Genomic DNA, 24310 nt, shown 5'->3' on the forward strand with positions numbered 1-24310 from the left:
TATTCTTTTCACATTCACTATTTATCAACACCATGCACACACATATTAAAAAAAAGCTAAATAAAAAGCTACCGGTGGCGTAGCGCCATGCCAGTTTTCACTATTGGCATACTCCTGAACCGTGTGAATGGGGATATATTGATTTGAATTTACAGCGACATAGGGAGCGTTTGGGAATTGGCAACCTGGGGGTGGATCCTGTGAGTAGGGTAGAAACTGCTAGCTGGGCAAATGTTATCCGTAGTTCGTGGCAGATGACTTCGTCGTCTGGCGCATAAGCCAGGAATTTTTATACCGTACTAGGATCCTCCTTACACGTACATGAAACTGTGATCAATTGTTTTCACAACTGTTGCATGCCTGAAGTAGCAATTTGAGTGCTGTTTATTTAGTGGAAGCCGAATTTTTTACGATCAAAATACAGAAGTAAAAAGAACTCTAACCTCAAAATTGTATAGGAAAAGGTCACAATCCCGTTTCACCTTAAAGCTAGCTCAATTCTAACAGATTTGAAAAGCCGACAAGAGCGAAAATCGGGGGTTTGTCATACAAGTACACTTTTCGTAATTAAATCTGCTCCAGAAGCGTAATGAAAATCCTCTTTATTAATTACACCCACATACATACATACGAACAGAAGCTTATTACTGCCTATCGAGCATGAAAGGGGTCATAATCCACTTGTCTGCCTTAGACTTGCCCCGTACAAGAAGAAGGAGACAAACCACTGTTGGAAAGGTGCCAACTGACGTGTTTTTTGCGGAACCACCGGGCTCGGAAGGGAAAAAGGTAATTTCCAGCTTCTGTTTCGGCCGGCTGCCGACGCAAATTGCTCTAAATGCCATAAGAAGGATTATCCCGTTTGTAAGTAAACTTGCGTCTCTCGACGCCGACGCTAGGTTGGTAGTGTCTCGTTGCGAGTGGAAGAGGTGTGATTCTTATTTGGTTTTCGGTTTGGTACAACAACACAGCAAAAACCGCACATGTAATTTACGGACACTCATTTCGAGCCACAGCTAAGTGTGGCGGTTTGCTTCGAGGCAGCTCTGGGGAAAGTTATCAAATCTTTTGAAAGGAGGAACATTAATCTCTAAGTACACTTGGAGGGGCTTATAATAAGACGATGTGTGAAAAGTCATTCGATTCGGGAAAGTGGAACGCTATTTTCATTCCGTTTGCCTGGGTCAAGTGTTGCGAAAAAGAGAAGCATTTTGATTAATTTTACGTTATGAATCATGCGGTTAGAAAATATAACGGATCATTTATTACACGTTATTATTGTTAGCCATGCTTAACATTTTCCAGACATACTATTTCACCGTTGACCCAAACACAGAAATGTTCATCGATGTCGGGCATGGGTTGGCCTCTAGAATTGCACAAAATTTAAATAAATTACAACTTGAACCGTTTAGAATTACTGGAAGAAATTTACAGTCCATTCTGTATTGGGTTCTGAGAGTTACGTGGTTTGTGTTGGCGCCTAAAATTGTAAACGATAGTAAAAATTATTACTCTTTAACTTTTTCACATTTCTGTTTGAAACTTACACTGCTGTATTCGGTGGATATGGTACATTTTGGGGCACAGCAAATGATTCTGTAAAAGATGAAGAATAGTTTAGGATTCGAAACAAAAAAAAGTTTATATATTTTAATGCCTGCTTGAAGTATGATAAACGATGAAATAATAGTAAAAACTAAAAACGAAACCTTGAAATCTATCATCGTCAGTCAGGAAACTACTGCCGAGCTAAACTTGAAACGAGGGGTTTGACCGAATTTATTGAACGAAATTATTTTACAGAGGTTGTTTTGTTAGGCGCGAATCAATTCAGTTTGGTGATATAGTTTCGTTTTGCTTTCGGACAAGTTTATTGCAGTAGAAAAAAATCGAATAGTGCACGGTTATATTGTTAGCATGCAAAACTGATTTATATCTTCTGATAAGGATCAGGACAAGAGTATTAATAGCTGATGGTCGCTTTCATTGGCGTTCGTTGACTAAATTCTACAACTAAAATCTATTTGCGATGGTTCATTTCGGATACTACCTTCTGTTTCTAGTGCTATGCGCTTTTGCAATGGTTTCGACTCAAGCAGGTATTAAATTCTATAAAACTTATTCCATTTGACCAAACTAAGATTAAAATAATCCAATATTATCTATACAGGACCGCTTCAACCGATTGTGAAAAGAAATCCACGGTAAGTTTGTATTGAACACGTGTTCAGCAGCACAATTTAGTGATTTACTATTTTTACTTTTTCATATTTGCAGGTCACCTCAGAGTAACTCAAAACAACACTGTGAATATGCAAATGGTTCATATAATTGTCATTCTCAGCAGGGTTAACGCTTTTCGCAATGCGGCAGATGTATTTGAACATTTGTTCTGAAAAACTTAACATTTTTATAATTAATTTGGAGTGATACGTGTACCGCAAAAATGTTTAGAAAACACACTTAAAAAATAGAGCAATAAAATCTATTATAACAAACGAAACACTATTTTTTTCTGAAAAAAAAACATCATCATCGTAATAGCTACTTCAATTTTTTTAGGTTTGTTAGATTTACGTTGTGTTACATTTTGAAATTTTTATTCTATATTTTGGTGTACTATTTTATTTTCAATTTGTACACTTGAAAGTGAAGTTTATATAGTACTTTTTGTAATGTAACTAAAGTTGTCGCCATGCAGTGGGAAATAGAGTGAACAGGAAAGCTGTGTCAATGTGTGTAGAACCTAACAAAAGCTGGATAGAAGCATCAGAGAGGATATAATTTTCTTTGCGTTTCGCATCGTCAAACTCGCCGCTGTGATGTCTCTATATGATGTGGAATTTCATCAACAAGAGTAGGTGAAGATTCACACAATAGCTCACACTCACACAAGCTCGCTTCCACTCTTTCGCAACAATAAGTTTCTTCGGTTACAGCAGGTCGATAGAGAAAATCATGTCAGTTTCTTCGCCTTGGTATGTTCTACTGCCTCCGTGTCCGCTTTCTGCACAGTTCGCCGGAAGTGCACTCGTGTGGAAGAGATGAGTTTTTCATTTATTTTTCCCCCATATCGTGTACCGTATGTACGGTGGACACAGACTCCCGGTGAAGATTTTCCAGTGCTGATAGATAGCCATCAGTAGATACCGAGTGCCGTCCTAAGCTGATATTGCTTTCAAGTGTTGGTTTTTCTTGTGGTTTTATCGTTCCACTAGGAGGGGGAACAAAAGGCGAAGAAATTTTCCCAATACCTGCGGTGGTGAAAGCGGGAAAGGAACAGTGTTTGACGGGTATCGAAGAGTTTTTGTCATTTCGATCTATGCGCTGAGGAAATTGTATCATCGCTTAGAGAGTCATAATGCATCACTTTACACAAGTTTTCGAACGAGTAAGAGACTCATGTGCAATATTGCAGTTTTTCTAGCTCCGAAGTTGGAGTCCATTAGAGAGTGTACTCTCATTCTCCATTTTGTAGTAGACTTTGTTGGCACTGATTTTGGCTTACAACCGAATCAAAGCATGACTTGAATTTCAAAACTTTTCGTTTCAGTTGATTCGATTATTCTTGGTTGGGAGTAAACAAATTTCACAACCGATAAGAAACTGCTTTAAAAGAGCTGAGAACCTGCCCTAGCTGCTTAAACTTCTCCAGGGGTAACATTAAAAAGCAATTAGTATGACTCAGTTTGTGCTGGTTATCACAGCCGTGATTTGTGCGCTACTTTCACTACTCTCAGTGGTGATTGCGCAAGAACATGTGGACACCAATGTGGAAATGGAATGCGGATTGGATGAGAACGGCAACTTCGCTTGGTGAGTAGTTTTTTTTATCAGTTTAACTCAACAGTTTACTAGAGTGCTTAATCTCATATTTTTGTTTAATTTCAGTGTACCACTAGAACCTTTACCATAAATTTCGCTGTGAAGAATGTCGCGTATAGTGAAATAATAAAAAAATAATAAAAGCCGACTTTAACAAACTCTTGTTGCCGTGTCACTCGTTTTTCGCTAAGAATCAAATGTTCTCAGAACGAAATAGATATCTCTTCTCACAGACTTCCCTCAAACACCGGTCAACCAGTGTTTTCGCAGTCATCATTGCCCTTGCGTCTTTCATAACAAGTAAACTAAGGGGAAGATTTTCCCGCTTGCTCGACAAGCGGACAAAAATCAAACTTAATTAGCCGAGATAACAAGCTGCCATCATGCTCGAAGTCGGTTAGCTTTTAGGGTAAAACTGGGGTAGCTTCCTCAGAAGCTAGATTCGTTGATTGCTTCCGGTCATTTTTCTTCCAAGCGGTTCCCCAACATCTGTTGATTTCGTGTGAGAGAGTGAGTGGGGGGATTAAAAGTAAATACATAATGATTATTATCAACGATGCGTTTCACTTTCATTCGTCGTCGTTGTAACGACGCGAACGGAAAAAAAAAACGTTTCGATTGACAAATATTTGACTGAAAATTACAATTTGATTAAAACGGATGCTGACATTTATCATGCGGCATGTTCCCGCAAACCACCACCAGTTTCTGTTTTATCGTTACATTCTCCCGGGTCCGGTTTCCAGGCGACGCGACACACACGTCCGGTTGAAGGTGAAAATTGTTTCCATCCCAACGACAGCAGTAGCAGTGGCTGCAAAGGGATTTTACACCAATTCGTGCAGCCAGTAGTTGGCGGCATCCTCTCAGATTCCAGTGAAATTTCGTATATATGATGACATCGTTAATTTAACCAACTTTGAAGACTGAAATATGAAAAACCTACACGCTCCTTTAATTTTACTCTAAATTGAGCAACTTTGACTCAGTTTTACATTGTCTATTAAAACGTCAAAAATTAATTTTCGTTTACCGAACTGAGTAACAGTTACTCAGATTGTCATAATTTTCTACTTTACTCTTTTTTCTTGAGTGGTATTGAAAACATTTGAAAACGTTTCGCTAAAAATAAGTTGTTGTTTGGAAAAACGTGTTGTATTGTTGTTTGAAAAAAGTGTATTTTATTCGTGTATTAGAGTTCTTCCAGTTATAAGAATGGTTATGGATTTTTTGGCATGTGTACTATTTTAAAACCTCGAGTCACAGTTCCCGGGTAACAGTGAACCGTATTGCTGCGGTTTTTAATGAAGCTGCTCAGGCAGAAGATACACTAATGATTTAATAAGGTTTGTTTTTTTATTACATATATGTATATGCAAAATACAAATATTTGAAAAAAACTTGTGATTTTGTTATAATTGTATGCAACAATCCTCTAGCAGTTTCATTCATCAAAAGGATCAAAAGTCAAAACGAGCAATCTGAGTAGCTTTTACTCAGTTTCATTTCAAAGCGGTTTTATAAGAAGAGGGTAATTCCTACTCAATTTCTGACACATGGTGACTCTACCCATAAATGAGTAATATCATAAAAACTCTGTTTAGAGTAGGTTCACTTTTCACGAAAGTGAGTGACATCTCACTCAGTTTAGAGCTAAATTTGACGAGCGTGTAGAACATTTTTTGAAAAGTGTCAAAGATTTATTTCTAACTTGCGCTCAAACCATCTAGAATGCATTTGAGAAAAAAAAAATGGAATAATTAGTCTTAAAAACTGTTCATGCATTGGCACTTTAATATGAAAAAAGTGTTCAAGGTAATTTTAAAATTTACAGTTTTTACTAGAATATGCTTAAACATACCTAACACAAGGCCTTGTGTATTCAACATTTTCAATTTATCCAATAGTATAATAAGCATACCGAATTTCAGCAAAATCGCTGTACTTTTTATGTTTAGTAAAGGGGGCAATGTATGAAGTTTTACGAGGATGCAAAAAATTGATGCGGGATCCACACCCGCAATAAAATTACTGGGAATACAATTTCCCTACGAATAATTTGATAATTTCCCATAAGACGAATATCATATTTAATATTTATTCATTTCGTCAATCAGAAGTAGACAATATACAATATTCTAATATTCTAATACAATGTTTACTTACAAACTATTTTTTTCAATAAGCGTTGCGATTGCGTATTGAGCTAAAAAGTGTTTAAGTTCATGCCGAGACATTGTAAAGTCAATGGTTTCGCAGTATTGATTGTAAGTGGCCATCATACGATTCAAGGGTTCGAATTTTGCATAATTTGTGCGGTAATGATTGGTGGCAAACGTATTTCGATTTCGAAGTTGTCTAAGAGGTGCGTTGAAATTTAGCTTAGATAAAAGTGTAGCTGAATCAATGCGCTGCGAAACGATGTCGTTTACAAATGACACTATTGCGAATTCACGACGCTCTTTCAATGATTGTATGTTTATGAGCATGCAACGAGCTTCATATGATGGAAGAGGAAATTATGTCCAACCTAGTTTACGAAGAGCATACAATAGAAATTGCTTTTGTACCGATTCTATTCTTTCTTCGTGTGTGATTGTATAGGGTGACCATACAATGCTGCAGTATTCCAGTATCGATCTTACATAGGCTATATATAATGTTTTGATGGTATACGGATCCTGAAAGTTGTAACAAAAGCACTCTATAAATCCTAGCATGTTATTAGCTTTGTGGATTATTGTGTTGTAGTGGTCAATGAAGGTTAGTTTGGAGTCTAAGACTACTCCTATGTCCCTAACTCTTCCACAATTTGCTACAGTTTGGTTTCCTAATGATATTGTAATGTTTGGTGTTGTTCTTTTTCGACAGAATGATATGTGGTTGCATTTTTTTACATTTAACTCTAGTAAGCTTTTTTTACACCATGTGTAGAATATGTATATTTCATTCTGGAATGCATTGATGTCTTCTTCATTTCTTATTTCCAAAAAGAGCTTTATATCGTCGGCATAAATTAACACTTTTAGTTTTTTGAGAATAAAGGAAATGTCGTTAACGTACAAGATGAAAAGAAGAGGTCCTAAATAAGAGCCTTGGGGGACATCAGAAGTGACTAGAATCGGATTTGAGTTTTGTCCGTTAAATTTAACTATTTGTTGGCGATTGGTTAAATATGATTCGAGCCACTTCAGGAGTTCTGGCTCAAGTCCCATTTTTTGCAATTTGAAAAGTAGCATTGATATGTCTATGCGATCAAATGCCTTACTGAAATCTGTGTAAAGAGCTTTCACATGGTTCCCATTATCCATTGCATTTAATGAATAATTTATAAATTCAAGTAAATTGGTCGATGTTGAACGGCCCTTGAAGAAGCCATGTTGCTTCTCAGTTATTCGGTTTTTAATTTGGGAAAATATTTTTTCATTTACAATTGCTTCGAATAGTTTAGGAATGCAAGAAATTAGGGCTATTCCACGATAATTACGTATGTCGGATTTCCGGCCTGATTTGAAAATAGGCATTAGAAACGAGCTTTTCCATTTTGATGTGAAGCATCCATACTCCAATGACATGTTGAAGAGCCAGAACAATGGAGCTGTAAGTTCCGTTGCAAGATTTTTCATAAATACTGGCGGAATTCCGTCAGGTCCAGGACCTTTAGAGGCATCTAAGCTATTCAACGCCTGAAAAATATCCTGCACATGAATTTGGTTTACACCAATATCCCTCGAGAAGTTTGGATAAAGTGCAAAATAATCGTGGTCGCGATCCTCTTCAGAAAATGTTGTATAGATTTCTTGGAAAAATTTCGCAAAAAGATTGCAAATCCTTTCCGAGTTATCCCCGACATTCTCGTCAAGATGCATTATAGAGGGAAAATTTTCAGATTTTAGTTTAGTTTTCACGTAACTATAGAAGTTCTTCGGACAGGATTTTATTTCAAGTTCAGTTTTTGCATTATATTCATCAAACGCATTACTGATGGCAAGATTCAGTTGATCACATATATCCAAATAGATTGCTAAATTTTCACTACTGTTGTGTCTTTTATAGATTTTATGTGCTTTTTGTTTACGGTTTTTCAAATTCTTGATATGACTATTATACCAGACAGGATTTTTTGTATTTCCAGTACGTCTCCTTTTCTTCAGAGGTATTTCCTGTTTAATTATATCAAATAAGATTTCATGAAAAGTACCCACCGCCACGTCAACATTTCCTCTATTCCTTAGAATAAATTGCCAGTTAACATTGTTTAATCTATTGCGAATATTTTCATAATTTGCCTTTCCATATTCAAAGACTTCCTCGTATTCATAGTCGTTGGGTTTTTTGTGCGCATTTATAAATAAAGAGTATTCGATTGCCGTGTGATACGCCTCACTTTTCCATAGAGGATTCAATGATTCAGTCACACAGAAATCATCATAAATGTTTGTAAATAAAAAGTCTAAGTAACAGTTCTGTTGATTTTTGATGTGGTTGATTTGGTTCAGTCCGAAATTTGCGGTTTTGTCAAAAATAAGTTGCAGTGTTTCATTGTCCCCAACGACTGCAGGGATTGAATCCTCTGGTTGTTCAAGTGTCTACTATAAGAATTAAGGTCTTCGGAAGCCGCTTGTTTCGGCACGCCAAATTCTTCATGTACCTCGAAGAAAAATTTCCTGAGCTCCTCCGCAGCTACTGGTAGTCCCTCTGATGCCAAAGTAATTTGTATGCTGGTTTTCGTCACACCGTCGTAGCAGACCGTTGGGTCTTTGTCATGCATGTACGCAAGGTAAAGACGTACAAGGTGCATAATTTTTGGATCTCGTAAACGCGCCTTCAGAAAACGCCCGTCTCCAACAGCTGATTGTTGTGTTAGGTTGACAACAGGAGGCCGCATGGGATCGAGCGACCACGATGTTGGGTGCGGTTCTAATGTTGCTGACGAAGTAGTGTTCTCATTTGGTGGCGATTCAATATTATGTTGGTTCTGGTTGTCTGAACGGTAAGGGTTTATGGTTTCACCCTTCCGGAAGTTGATGAAATTTGGAACTGCGAGGCCTGCTATAGGGTGGTCAATAGTTGATGGTGGTCCGGCAAATTTAACTTTGGCGGTTGCCAGTGATTGTTTATCCGATCCATTGACACGGATCTGGTCGTTTTGGTAAGTGTGTGTGAACTTGTGGTTGTTGTTGATATAGTTACCATTCGTTGTCTTGTTACTGTTGCTGTTGCTGTTGGTGGTATGGTTCCGATTGCTGTTGAAGTTTTTCGATTCAATATATTGTCGCCTCCTGCGTTTCCTGTTTCGTCTAGATTTTTCGGCAGCCTTTTCTTGGAGTCCGTTGTCTAGCATCATATTCCGACCAGTCTGGCATCCAGCGCCATTCATTGCCCAAAAATCGCCATCCTGGCGAAGAATGGTCCATTATGGGCTTCGTAGCTTTATTGTTAGCTGCCAAAGTTTGATTTAATTCTTCATGCAGTGGCTTGTGTTGTTGTGATGCGCTAGTTTGATTAATTTGGAGACTGGTAATAGCTCCAGAGACAAATTTTACCTCGTCGAGAATTTCACGAAGAGCAGAATCAGCATTAGACTGCGCTGAACCGGTTTCAATTGTAGCGAGTAGTTTGTTTATTGACCCTGTCGTTGAGTTTGTAGCTGCTGCTGCTGCTGCTGTCGCTGCTGACTTAGCCATCGCTTCGACAGCTGCTGAGGTGTCCGAATGTGTATCAAGAAGTTTGTTTTTTTGTTTTTTATTTCTGCGGCACTGGCTTTGTTGCTGCTCGCGGCGTTGGTGATGGTAAGTTTAATTTTATTCAGGCTTTTTTCAATATGCTCCAGCAAGTTATCATGAGTCGCGCTGAGATTTTTATAATTTGAAAGCAGCTTATGGTTTACTTCAAGCGTCTTTCCGATATTTTCTGAGATGTTTCTGAGATGAGATGTCAGAGCCTTAAGATTTAGGTCGGTCACGAACTTTTCCTGGCAGTCCTGACATAGCGGCAGCATAAAAGTCCGCAGGATTTCCTCGTGATTTCTTTGTGCACCTATGCACGCAGCATGAAATGTTCGGTTACAGATTCCGTGACAACGCCAGAGGTAGCGATTGCCACCTTGCGCACAGTTCACGATACCGCACTTCATTGCACTCGCGACGTTAACAAATGACCATATCAAGTAAAAACAAATAACCTACTTTTGAATGCTTGCGCGCGTTCCACACGTCGTCGGTTGGATGAAAAAAAAAAATGTTGAGGTACAAAAGAAAGTTAAGTAGTAAAAAAAATGTATATATATACTATAGTGCAGCACGCGCGTCCGAACTCGACGACGGTCCGTAAGAGACATATCACCATCTACTATTGGAACCCGTTCTTATCATGCCCCGATCAACCACACACACTGTCTTGTGGGAGCTATTTTTGTAACTGAAGAAGAGTGTCTTAGCCGAGGTCGTCGTAAACGGAGTTACATTTTTTACCCAAAATTATGGTCAAAACAATTCTATAACTATTTGAATAGCCAAGCAAAGCAAAGCCTTGGTGCTACATCCCTAATGTTAATTAGGCATAACTCGTTACGCCTTACTGAATCGTACACCGTTTTAAAGTCCATAGACAGTCCTTTTCGCAATCTGGACTCAACTTTAAACAGCTATAACAGTTTTAGGGACATCTTGGCTCTTCAGTGTCTTCGGTAAAGTTGTTAAGCATAAATAAAACTAGCTCTTGGAGTCATGTAACGTATGGTTTAGGCAATTTGCAGCTCTCTAGAATAAAAATGCAAAAAAGTAGGTTTTGAAGACAAACCCAATCGACCCCTTATAAATTTGGAAGTGCCTGCAGCTCGTGGTTCATACGCTTGCACCACTCCTCGCTGTTGGTTTGTACTTTGCAAACATTATCCGACACTGAAACACGCGACATGGTTTCAAGTCCATATATAAATCTACAGAGTTTATAGGGTTTTGTACATCATAAGTTTCGTGTGGCGGTGTATGCTCCTGGATCTAAGCGTCCTGCGAAGGGTAAAGTAGGCCCGATTTCAAACTTGAATGCGTCGTTGTATCTATCAACTTGTGTTATTGTCGGTGGTTACCAGGGTATTTGTTTATTTGTTTATTTGGTATATTCACCAACAGGCAAGCAGATGCTCTAATGGTATAACTTGAAGCTAACAATTAAAATATCTTCAGAGAGTCAATACAATAATGCATATTACAAACATTATCACTTTTGACCTAGTCAGATCTTGAAAAAAATAAACCATTTCACCGACGAAGCGAACGCTTCTTAAAATAGATAAATAGATAAATTAATGTCAAATAGAGCAGATACTCTGTTGAATAACCTTCGGAGACCAAAAATTGCGCCAAAAATTCCGCAGTTAGTTCGTTGAGCAGGCATTCGTAGCATTCAATTGTTTCGCAGAGCACGAGGTTTCACGTTTATATTCACTTGTTCCAGAAGAGCGGGACAGTCTATGCGGCCTTATAAAAGGTCTGTGGTGAACAATGCCCTGGCCGTGTCTCTGCGGACAGACAGAAGCCCCAAACGTATTAATAAGCAGCGACTTTCATAGCTTGGTAGACGGAAGCGATCCGTCCATGGCAGTTTACGAAGAGCGAATCTCATAAAGCGCCGTTGGATTGATTCTATTCTTTCCACGCCATTGTTGTAATGAGGAGTCCAGACAACCGAGCAGTAGGTGTCTTTAGCGATCCTGAATCCCGCGAATGAATCGCTGAACTCTAGAGGCTTTGTCGACAGTAAACGAAATGTGAGGCTTGAAAGTGAGCTGGGAATCCAAAATTACCCCCAAGTCTCTAACTTGGTTTACGCGCTCGATTTTTTTCCTAGCAAAGCGTATTTGTAATGTATAGTTTTTTTTTTTTTCGCGAAAACGATATATTCGAGCATTTGAATGGATTAACGTCCATGCGGTTCAGATGGCACCAATCGGCAAAAATACCTTTGCGTGACTTCCTCTTAACAAAAAATAAGTCCCTCTAATCAATAAAACTGGCCAGAAGGACGCACGACGAAACTTCTCCAGGGAATTATAATTGGTGATATTTGGCAAGAGGAACGAGTATCGGTATAGTAGAACAGTAAGCGTGTAAGGAAGAGTAGCACATTACACACAAGCACTGATGAACAATAATAATAAGCATGCCACTTCTCAATAGAGGTATTGCTATTAACAGAAGTGCGGGATACAGCAGACACCCGGGCATAACTCACAATAGATCTTCGATTCTGGTCGCAGTGAGGAAGCCCATACAGGAAAAAAAAAATCGGCAAAAATATCTAGCTGACGTTGAAGAAAGTGACAGTCTTCAATTGTGTGAACTTGAAGATAGAGTTTGAGGTCATCCGCGTAAGATAACCGTGGTCCTTTAATAACTAGGCTCACGTCATCAAAATAGAGCAGGAAGATAAGCGGTCCTAAGTGACATACCTGCGGTATTCCAGACTTAGCGTCACAATAAGAGGATTGGCAATCCCTAATAGCAACGGTTAGACGGCGACCGGTAAGGTACGATTGAAACCATAGTAAAAGATTCCCGTCGATTCCAAGAAGATAGCAACGGCTATGCGATGGTTCAGTTTACCGAAGGCAGCTGTCAAGTCAGTGTAAATGACATCCGTCTAAGCACGTTTCACCATACTATCACTGATGTGCAAAGTGAGGCAAAGCAAATTTGTGGCGGTGGAGCGACCGGCTGTGAATCAATGTTGGTCAGTGCTTATGAAAGCTTTGCAGTGAGCGAGCAAAGGCTCCATCATGACAAGCTCGAACAGTTTGGCAACAGCACAGAGCGAGGTGATGCCACGATAATTGCTCACATCGTTTTTGTTTCCCTTCTTATGTACTGGAAACGTGTACGTCGATTTCCAGCAGGACGGGAAGACACCGAAAGTGACAGATAGCTGGAAAACATGCAGGAGCGGAGATATTAGGTTATCAATCTGCGTTTAAAGAAACGTCGACGGAATTCCATCAGGACGCGGGTTTAATGATGCTTTGAGTTTGCAGCAGGCTCTAGAAATCATCGTCGCGTTTGAATGAAAGGTGTTCACAGTTTGACCGGACCGTGGGGATTACAGACGGCACGTTCAACGTGATGATCGCTCAGTGTCTCATCAGTGAACACGCTGGCAAATTTCTCGGAGAAAAGCTGACAGATGTCCTGCGGGGTGGTTGCCTCCTTACCGTTAAATGTCATAGAAGAGGGTATACTACGTTCATGTCGTTGTTGAGTGACGAATCACCAAAACTGCTTGGGACGAGACTTCAGCTTTCTCTGTAAATCTCGTTGATATCGGAGAAAGCATCGTTTCGTAAAACTTTTGTAGGTGTGGTTGATTATTACGTAATGACGTTCTAGGGACAGTGTACGATGCTTAGTAATTTTTTTCAAGGGAGCTCTGTTCTGGGATTTCAACTGCCGAAGTTCTCTCGTTTGTTACTGCTGCCGGGGCGCAGGATGCTGGCACTTCTATGGGACGTAACGGTCGATGGCATAGGCCAATACGTTGGAGAAAGTTTGAGCAGCGTCATCGGCATTGACGGTATCGGTATACGAATCCGGATATACGAACTCATCTATAACAGTTGGTTTTCTGGAGCCATCTGGAGATTCTGCTTATGTGTGGGGACAGAAATGAACCTGATCGTTGCATCATTACGAATGCAGCGAGTGAAGTGATAACACATGCATTGCGGTTCTTGGTTGTATATTTTCCTGCAGAAATACATACAAGCGTTTAGTCGTCTTATATTTTGTTACTTTTTGTGTCTTATGCGTGTCTAAAAGTAAAAAAATGTTGCTCAAAAGTGACATAATCTTCCCCATTTGTGTTGGGTGTTACAGGAGTTTTTTTTGAAAAGTAATGGTGTAGTTTTCAGCGGACCAATCCACAAGGAACCAAATCATCAAATCTTTGATAAGCTCAGAGTAGCTCAGTTGCATACTCATCATCTGTTCATCGTCTTCACAGCGGCGTACGATTCAGTTGAGCACAACGAGTTGTAAAAAAATATGCTTGAATACGGGTTTCCATCGCACTGATTCGTACCGTTTTAATTCCAATTTCGAACATCCCAAAAGAGAAATCAAACTTTGATAGCTAGTGCAATAAAAAGTATGATTTTTATATACCATCAGCTGACAAGGCAAACTTCGTCTCGCCCATTTTTGTGTTTAATTTGATAATTTTTAACATTCCAAATTGATTGATTCCTTGCGATTTGTTTATAGTCTGCAAATGTACGACAAATCGGCCATAGGATATGATCAAAGACAAAAGGCAAATCGTTTGAAATGATTGGTTTTATCGGAATGACAACATCCTCGACTTTTCGCTTCTGTACGTCACCTCTATTCTGAAAATATCCATATTGAGTGGTATTCGATCATTTTCAGCTGGTTTTCTGGCATCAATCTGACTCCGGAAACACCCATAATGGGTATAATCCAGTTATTTTGGTTGTTTTCCAGAAACTGAAAGTGGTCATCTTTGAATTCAAAATAGTATTCAGGGTCAATGCCTTCTATGCATCATTTCGATTACGGAAATATCCATTTTGAGTAGTATTCGGTCATTCCCCCTCTCCCAGAAGTTATCATCTTACAATTCAAAATGGTGTCTGAAGTCAATTTTTAGCTCCTTGCATCATTCTGGTTCCGGAGATACTCATATTGGGTGGTATTTGGTCACCTTAGGCTGTTTTTCAGAAACCGGAAATCGCCATCTTAGAATTCAAAATAGTATCTTTGATTTCAGCTCCTGTATATTATTCTGGCTCCGGAGATACTCATATTGAATGGAAATCGGCCATTTTTGGCTATTTTTCCAGCAACCAGAAGTTGCGTTTTACAATTCATAATGAAGTCTGAGGTCAATTTTTAGCTTCTTGCGTCATTCTGGTTTCGGAGATACTCATATTGGGTGGTATTTGGTCACTTCAGGCTGTTTTCAAGGCTGAATTCAAAATGGTGTTTGTGATCGATTTTTAGCTTCTGTGCATCATTCAGGTTCCGGAGATCCAATATGATGGATGGAAATCGGCCATTTTTGGTTGTTTTTCAGAAACCGGCCTCTGTGCGTTATTCTGATCGCGGGAACACCAATATTAGAATCCGGAAGTTTCCATCCCAAAATTAAAAATGGCGTCTGGAGTCGAGTTTTGGCTCCTGTGCATCGACCCAATCATTTTAGGCTGTTTTCCGAAAAACCCGCTTGAAATATCTGTTTATTTTGTATTGGAGACCTTGTTCTCTTTCCAGAGTATGGAGGAGTGTCAAACCACCAGGAGTGTTTAATTTATATAAGAGCCCTCCCACCCAGAAGTTGGAGGGGTGTCGAGCCATCATGAAAATATTTTTTTGCTCTTGAAAACCTCAACATATGGATTTTGGTTCCATTAACTGGATTATCTTTCGAGATGTGCAGAAATTTGAACTTATTTTGTGGGAAACCCCTCTCTTCCAGAAGAGGGAGGGGTGTCAAATTATTATGGACATATTGGTTGCCCCCAAAAACGTTTAGCTGCCAAAATTGATTCCATTTAGTTGAATAGTTTCCGAGATGTGCAGGAATTTGTGTTTCAATTGTATGTGGCCCCTCCCTTCCAGAAGAGGGGGTAAGTAAAACCATTAAGGACATATTTGGTACCCCTAAAAACATCTACCTGTCAAATTTGGTTCCATATACTTGGTTAGTTTTCGGGATGTTCACAAATTTGTTTTTCATTTGTATGGAACCCCTCCCATCCACAAGAGGGAGGGGTCCCGAACTATCTTAGTAACCTTTCCCGGCCCCCAAAACCCCTATATACAAAATTTCATGCCGATCGGTGCAGTAGTTTCAGAGCTTATATGGATCAGACAGACAGACAGACGGACTGGACTGCATTTTTATATGTTTAGAAGATTAGATAGATTATATTATTTTAGGTATAGATAAGCTTAAAGTAGTCTTGAAAAATATTTGCGTTGATTAAATCGGTTTTCAACGTATGTAAGTAAAAATTAAATCAAATTCATTGAAACCCAAACTTATTGATGGACAAAAAATGAACTAATACATTTATAACGTCATTTTCTATCTGCAAGAGGAAAAGTAAATTTGGAATTGTACACTAGAATTGAAAGCCGAAACACTTATACGTGAATAAATAGTTTGTAGCTTTGATCACCTCCAAAAGAAATTACTGATTTCAGAAATTTTTATTTATACAACCTGAACACACATATTAAGGAGAATAACAAGCCTGCTTACCTGACAAACTTGACTTGAATGAAACTAAAACTTCTGGGCTCGCTATCGCCTCCCAGCTGGTCTCGGGGTACGATGCTGGCCTAACAAGCCAGTCGTCGTAGGTTCGAGTCTTGACTCGGGAGAGACTGTTAGTGTCAATAGGATCGTAGCGCTAGCCCCGCAATTGTCCTGTACACTTAACAGTTGGCTGCGAAGTCTGTGTATAGTGCACAGAAGGTCAAGTTCCGAATCGGAATGTAGCACCAAGGCTTTTTTATCAATCAACAGCAGGCTTGCAAACGTTCTCCGTTCTTCTAATTAGTTACTACCGGTTTAATCGGCCCACGTGTCGCAGCTTCGACTGCTCGATTCGATATCTCGCTCCGAACCAGACGTTGTTATATGCCGCCCACTAAGGTGAAACTGCTGCATACAAGAACACGTCTCAGTTAGTTCCTACTGGAGCTGAAGTCCGACGATCTCCACTAATGCTGCTATTCATACTAAGTTTGATAATTTTTAGTTTCTAGTATGGCAGTAAATTTTTAATTTCAAACTTTGAATCTTGAACTTGAAGCTAGGAGTTCCTATATCACAGTATTACATGTGATTTTTTTTTATTGGATTGTGAATATTCAATTTCACTGTTTGACATTCATTTATTCAGTTTTAAGTAACTGTTTTTTTTTCAGTTTTCACTGTCTTATTTCAAGTTTCGAGTACGGAGCTTCTTACTTCGAGTTTCCAGTTTTCATTTTTCAGTATTCAGGTGAATTCGTCTGGTACCGGTTTCTTATTTACACTTTTTAATACGTAAAATGTCTTAAATTACCAATGTCACCTAATTCACCATTTTTTACTGAGATCCAAAAAAATGTTTGCCAACTCTAGAGACGAATTTGCCTGAAACCCCTCAAAAGCAACACTGACGAACGAACGACACGGAATTCAATCAAAGCCAGAGAGCCAAAAACACGATTACTCATTGGATAAGTGACAGTTGCAATCGGATTGTCCTGCAGGCCTCGCTCCAATCGGCACTGACAACTTTCATACCCACCCTTTCAACAAGCAGCAGGACGGAAAAGTTCGTGTATTGTTTACAGTCGGGTTGTGTTGTGTGTACCAAACATGGTACTGCTTTGACATTGATTTCTATCGCTCCTGTCGATAGTTGGAATAGTAACTCATGTGCGTTGGCAGGCTTATCAAAAGATGCGAAAACTATTATGTGAAATCTATTAGATAATTTTCAATTTATTCCATTATATTATTTCACGAATGGTAACACTGAATTGATGGCACTCTATAGGACTATCAAATAGAGGGCGGTTGGCAGTCAATGATTCAACACAGCAGAAATTCTTGCTATTACCAACAGAGTTTATCCAACGCATCTGCTGTAGAAGACAGCAAATTGTTACCATCATGTTTTCCGCTCCTGTTAGACCTGTCCCACCTGGAGCACACAAATAATCTCTATCCGGTAGGTACGGATTTGTAGAATCGAAATCAAATTAGTTCTGCCAAAGGACAAAACAGAGCCTCGGGATTTTTTGCAGACACACTCTGGCAGACTTTCCCTTTCGTGAATACAATTGCAGACGCTGTGTCTGGCTGTGACAGACATTGCCTTTCTGATCGGTCTGTAGTGTACTAAAACATACAATCGACATCAACACGATGTTACTTTAACACGACACAGAACCCTAAAAGCCCTTGACTTTGGGTTTAATGTAAAAAAAGCCTTCGAGCATTCCTGTGGTAGAAAACGGACTTATCTGGGACTGGGCTTTCACTCTCACTGTAAAGCTGTTTGTCCGCCCTGGAAAGGACATCACCGCCGGCTCAAAGGGCGATAGTCCTGTCATGATAAACGAGTAATTTGTTCGCCATTGACAGCAATGGATGGACTGGATTACTAGTTTAAAACGCCTATGGAAATACGTGACACCGCAAAAAACGGACCGAGGGGATGCGAACGCTTTGTTCTGACACAACAGCACATTCCCGCTTTCAGCATCGGTTGACACAAAGCAGCAGAAAAAAAGATAGCGGTTAAGTGCAACGAGGTGGAAAAGTGCACTCCGGTAATCGAATGATCTCGCTTCTCGATACTGGAACGGAAAACCCCCTTTGTCGGTGGCGGAAATTCAACGCGGATATTGCAAATTTGGCTCCACCGTCATCTCTCGGAAGGTAATTTATTTCCAGTAAGCCCTAAGGATAAGTCATATACAAATTGAGGTATTACGGAAGCTGAACAGATTTACGAGGGGCAGCTTCCAGTTGCTATTTCAAACGATGGCGTTGGCTGTGATTATCACGCAATTGGTAAGAACCTCTTCGCAATTGAAGTGAAGGTTTAAAGCTGAAAAGATGGTCAAATTTTGTGAAGTTTCGTCATCAATTTTCAATCTAAAATTTATAACGACACTGTCGAACTTGATATATCAATTAATTAATATCACACCATTTTGTACCAAGAACCGTTAGCTGCACGCGATTACACACAATCGGTCCGCCACCTTTAGTCATGGTGTGAACAATTGGAAAAATCTTCGGAAACAGCTCTATTCGCTGGCTGGTTAGAGCAAGTAAAAAGCGTAAAATTAAATGATCCATAATGAGAGAACTTAAGAAATTCACCGTCTTCATTTTCTAACCAGCGCCAGCGGCCGGCGATTGCTAGTCGATAGAATTGAATAAAAACCATCGTCGGTAAGCAGCAAGTCATCATTCACCACCAATCAACCGGACCAACTTCACCGTCGTAGAGCATCAAACATGAAGGTAATCAATAAATAATAACCTTACATTGCTAATCGCATGTAACTAATTTTAATCATTTTATCCGCTAAGGCTTTCGCAGTACTATCTATGGCCTTAGCTGTTGCCTCCTGTGCAGCGGTCGACGATTCAGGCAGCAAGAAAGAAAAGCGTGGTCTGTGGGAGCTAGATTCAGGCAACGATCATTACGAGCAAAAGCCCATAATCCAAACCATAACGAAGAACGTTCCTGTCCCGTACCCAGTGGAGGTTGAAAAGCACGTCCCGGTTCCGGTGAAAGTTCCATACCCGGTGGAAGTCGAGAAGAAAGTCCCCGTCTATATCGAGAAGAAGGTTCCAGTTTACATCGAAAAGAAAGTCCCTGTACACATTGACCGCCCCGTTCCCTACCCAGTGAAAGTGAAAGTCCCCGTTGTCCAGAAGGAATACGTCGCAGTACCAAAGCCCTATCCGGTTCATGTTGAGAAGCCCGTTCCAGTGTACGTGAAAAAGCCAGTGTACATCGAAAAATATGTTCCAGTGTCCGTCCAGGTTAAGAAGCCTAAAAAGTCCTTCCATTTGTTTTAGACCAATTGTCAAAAATGTGTGTGCCTAATAAAGAGACTTTCTACCTAGCGTAAGGAAACAACTGACTCTTGCTTTGTCTTAATTTTGTTTATTTACTGTACTAACCTTATTAACATGCAAATGAGTTGCCCCTTGAGCGGCAAAGCCCTCCAACAACGGGGGCATTCTCGGGAGATCGCATTGGAAAGTAATTTTCAACCTGACTGAATCAGAAATTAGCTCCCCTCTGGGCAGAGTAGTGAAGCAAAACCGTAATGAGGAGAAGAAAAAGTGGGATAATGATGCAAGAAAGTAATTATGTCTTAAATGAAACCCCTCCGGAAAAGGAGAGGAACGCACTTCCGGTAAGTGTGAACAGAAGGTCGGTTGACAGATATGATTCCCCTCTCCTCCGCGGGCGAATGACACAAGAGAGACATCAGTAGGGAAGCGGTTTTTTGGATGTCTAATAAAGAATCAAGAAGTGATTTCTGTTCTGTCATCGGCAGCACTTCCGTAATGATGCTCCCTACTCTCAGCATGTTTAGATTGTAATCGAGAGCGATATAAATTTTATTGCCCTGCACTGTTTGATGATTGTGCCCATGTTTCCGGAGCGAATTGGGATGCTCAAGTGAATTCGATTTCCTCGTTCTAAAGATGGCTGTGAACATCACTTGCTGCTTGTACAAGGGGGAAGATTTCCCCTTTTGGTTTGATAGGAATTTGATTTCGACCGCGATCCCCATCATGTTTGAACAAAGCTCACCACCAACCGAGAGGGTTACACGAAATTGTGCGAACAACGCATTCCTTCGGCTTCAAAATTCGTCAAGGGGTTGCAGAATCAACATTGGGAAGCATCTTGCGTTGGCAGACAGCATGCCAAACCTTTTATTGAAATGAAGCTCCCGCAAGGCTCAGAACCAACGGCACTCCAATTGAACCTTACAGCGAACGACGGAAAAATAGGTGAACCTTTCCAACCGAGAACCGGCGGAGCGTGGAGGAAGCTGATTACTACTACTAGACCTGAAATGGATTGATTGCGGCATCAAGTTTTCAGGCCAACTTTTCCTCCGTAGAGGTAAGGCAGCACCGAATGCGACGGAAGTGGGTCAGTGATTATTCACGCGTGGGTGTCGTGATTAGCATCATAATACCGTTACCAGGCAGAAAGAAAAAGTTCAACCCTTTCAGCGGGGCTCCCGCTGCGGAAAAGGTGGTGAGGACTTATTAATTATTTCACTTTCGGCTGTTTTGTTCGGTCGAATAACGGAAATTGTTCTTTGTTTTCGGAAAAGCTCTATCGTAATTAGGAATTAGAGTGATGAATGGTGAACATGCAAATTGTGATTCTTAAAAACTAAGAAAGGACCTAAAAGTCAAAATACAAAAGATATAAAGTAAAATAGTTGAGATTCTGAGGAGGAAAAACCAAGATCGAACTAATGTTCAAAAAAGTTCAAATAGTCAAAAATTTAAATAAGAATTACAAAATTAAAATCGAAAAAGATAAAAAATTTAAAAGGCAAATTAACTAATAACAACAAACATGATTTAGGCGATAGAGCCAAACTAGTCGAAAAGTTAAAAAGGTTAGAGAGTTGAGAAAATGCAAATAAGTGGAAAACATGGAATGTAACAGAGTGGTAAAACACAAAACTGTGAGCAATTCTCGCAGAAACCATCTCACTAGGAACACGAGGTCTTTCAAAATGAGTAATTTTTATGTATAAATGATTGAAAATAGTGAAAAAAATTGTTAAAATCATATTGGATAGTTCATATTGCTGGACCCTTTTGGCATCGAGGTGTCAAATTGGTTTTAACAAAGTTGTATTTTGAGCATTTCTTGACCACAGCAAACAGCATGTCGTTTTAAAAGGAGCTTTCAATTGAAGTAGGAAAAAATGTGCCGATCTCGAAATTCAATCAGAAAACATTTTTGAGTAAGTTCACAATCACCAATTTTGAAGTTGACGACACTATTGAAAAGCTGAAAAAAAATGTTATGGGTTACATTACCAAAATTAGTGAGCAACGAGTATAATTGTGATTCAGAGCAAGCTAAGACACGTTTTTATGAAATCCAAGATAGTGGCCAATTTTATTCTGCTTTAAATAAATGCTTCATCACTACTCTTTAAAACGACGTGCTGTTTACAGAAGGTTTTACGACAAATTCAAGAGAAATAGATTAATATAAAATCAAGTATTGCACAAAATACAACTTTTTTGAAATTCAATTGATATTTTAGTACTCGATGTGAACTAACTGAAGTGATTTTCTTCACTACGATAATCGTCTAATTTTGCTACTGATGTTGGCCAAACCACTTCTCGCCACCACGACGTTTTTTCCTAAACGAATTTCGATACGTTGTGTGCCAAGTTTTTGAAAATTATTTATATCATTTTTTTTTTTTTTTTATTCTCGCTTATTTTCCGTCGGTCTATTTCCACCACTATTGTGGCCAATTACCGACGCCCAGGGAGGCGACTCCACACCCAGGTCCCTAACTCACGACCCGTTTATTAACGGACCGGCGCCAACGGCTTTACTTCCTCATGCGATGGAAGGCGTGATCCCAGAGATTTTTCGCCTCAGAAAATCTCCCGGTGTCGGCTAGGATTGAATCTAGACCAGTTGGGTTGGTTGTGAGTGGATCACGCCACCCCACAACCATCGACACCTATGTCGGCGGTGGGATTCGAACCCAGGCGTCGAGCGTGGTTGGCGGAGACGTTACCAACCACACTAGGCCCCCGCTCATTATTTATATCATTGATCTTGTATTAATATTTCTCAATAGAAATAGTATGAAGTAGACAGAAATAAACCAAAATAACATCGCCAAACAAATAACAGTGTGCACTCCATCGATTCCCGAGTGTCATTCGACCATTTTTTCTGTGTGCGAGTGCCGCCGGTCGTTCTACATTAACGAGCAAAAACCTACTACGACGGACACCAACGAAGCGCATTAAATGAAAGTGTTGGCCGTTTACAAACCTGATTTAGTTACAAATATATCGTTTTCAAAAACCTCGCGTCACCAATGGGAGCGGACGGTTTCAGCGAAAATTGTTCCTCGTGAACAAGGCAATAGAATGCAAATATGTAAAATAAGTAAACAAATTGAGAAAAACATCGAAAAACTAAATATAAATTGCCAGGCAATAAAAAAACATGAAGATAGAAAGTAAAAATTATCTAAGAGTCAAAAAATCAAAAGAATCAAGACAAAGTCTAAAAGTTAATAACTCGCATTTTTTATAAATAATATAGATAAGTTTGCAAAATAGAAAATCAAAAGTAAAATAAAATCAAACATACAATATTGAAAAAAAAAGTTATAAACTCAAAACTTAAAAAAAAAGAAGTCAAAATTGAAAAAAGGATAAACGTCGAACAATTAATAATTCCCAATACGAAAACCAGAAAAATCTAAAAGAAAAGTGAGAAAACCAGAAAGTTAAAAAGTCGAAACGTCAAAAATTCGAAGAGCCCCAAAATCAAAGAATTGGATACATAAAAAGTTAAACAATCGAAAAAATATAAAAATATTAGAAAATGACCCAAATCAAAAGCACTATGCTTTTTACCGACTGTTAATTTACTCAGAGGTGAATTTTAGAGGAGAAAAAAACTCTCTAAAATAAAAATTGCAAAAAAAACCTTATAGCAAATTTAAGATATCAAAATGAAAATTCAATTGTCGAAAATGTTGATAAATTTTAATGAAGTCAAATAAGTCAAAAAGCTAGTAGAAAAAAATGAACAAACGAACAACAATCGATAATGTTTTGAGTCTAAAAGTTCAAAAATAAAAAAACTTCAATAGATCAAAAATCAAAAATCAAATGGTTTCAAAGTCGAAAAACAAGGATAACGGAAGGTAAAATGGTCTATCAGTCGCATATTCAGCAAATCAAAAGTATACAAAAACAAAAGGTTTAAAAGCCAAAATTCCAAACAGTCAAAGAGATCCAGATGATCGGAAATAAAAAAATCAAAGAGTTAAACAAATAAATTCGGGAAATTTAAAACTAAAACATCCCAAAAGTTCAAAAATCTAAGGGTCGAAGAGAGCGAGAAATTATTGAAAGAACATAAAGAGTCATAAAATGAAAATGTAAAAATTTCAAAAAGCGAAAGGTTAAAGAATTAAAAAGTCAAGAAGTTATATCAGTTAAAAAATCAAAGAGTCATAATTCAAAAAAGTTATAAAATCAAAAAGTGGAAAATTTTAAAAGTCAAGAGGTTGAAAAGTTAAAAATTTTGAAAGTTGTTAAAGCAAAAATTTAAAAACAATTGTTATCAAAATGTTAACACTCTAAAAAGGAGAAAATCAATAAGTCAAAGAATTAGCAATAAGAATTCAAGAAGTGAAATATTCGGAAATCGAAAAGGTGAAAAGTCAAACAATCAAAAAATTGCAAAATATCAACAAAAAAAATTAAATTTGAAAAAATAAGAAGAAAATATTTCCAAAAATCAAAGAGTTCACAAGTTAATTAAAAAGCGGAAAGGTCAAAAAATGAAGAAGTTAAAAAGTTTCCAATTCAAAAAGTCAAGAAGTTAAAAATTTAAAAGTGTACAAGGTAAATTAAAAACATAACATTCAAGAAAAAAAGTTAAGTGGTTTGAAGCTTAGCTTAGTTCTGACTGTACATATCAATGGTGGTACTCCGTGACGAATCTGAGTCACTCAAGAGTCAAGATGCACAATGAATAAACTGAAGACCGACTGGGAGTGGTAATTCCTTTTCACTTTGCAGTTGGAAATTTTTGTTAGTTGAGTGGTTTTTGATCAGGATTCTCTTTGACAAGTGATGTGACCATGATTTATTAAGATTAATGTAACAATTTATATATGGTCAT

At 38.7% G+C, this 24310-nt stretch overlaps 1 protein-coding gene and 2 long non-coding RNA genes across 3 annotated transcripts; all 3 read left to right on the forward strand.

Annotated features, from left to right (window-relative positions):
* Positions 1–1979: 1979 nt before the first annotated feature.
* On the forward strand, positions 1980–2506 carry LOC129730864 (uncharacterized). The gene is made up of 3 exons (XR_008728932.1): positions 1980–2102; positions 2174–2207; positions 2281–2506. It is a non-coding gene; the product is annotated as an uncharacterized LOC129730864 (long non-coding RNA).
* A 1085-nt stretch (positions 2507–3591) lies between these two features.
* On the forward strand, positions 3592–3986 carry LOC129730865 (uncharacterized). The gene is made up of 2 exons (XR_008728933.1): positions 3592–3819; positions 3895–3986. It is a non-coding gene; the product is annotated as an uncharacterized LOC129730865 (long non-coding RNA).
* A 14585-nt stretch (positions 3987–18571) lies between these two features.
* On the forward strand, positions 18572–19443 carry LOC129730863 (mantle protein-like). Its single transcript, XM_055690453.1, has 3 exons — positions 18572–18692; positions 18756–18879; positions 18949–19443. Exons 2-3 carry the CDS (start codon positions 18874–18876, stop codon positions 19441–19443), a joined length of 501 nt encoding a protein of 166 aa, XP_055546428.1. The 5' UTR covers positions 18572–18692; positions 18756–18873.
* Positions 19444–24310: the final 4867 nt, after the last annotated feature.

This window comes from Wyeomyia smithii, chromosome 3, assembly GCF_029784165.1.
Source record: "Wyeomyia smithii strain HCP4-BCI-WySm-NY-G18 chromosome 3, ASM2978416v1, whole genome shotgun sequence".
Taxonomy (NCBI): Eukaryota; Metazoa; Arthropoda; class Insecta; order Diptera; family Culicidae; genus Wyeomyia; species Wyeomyia smithii.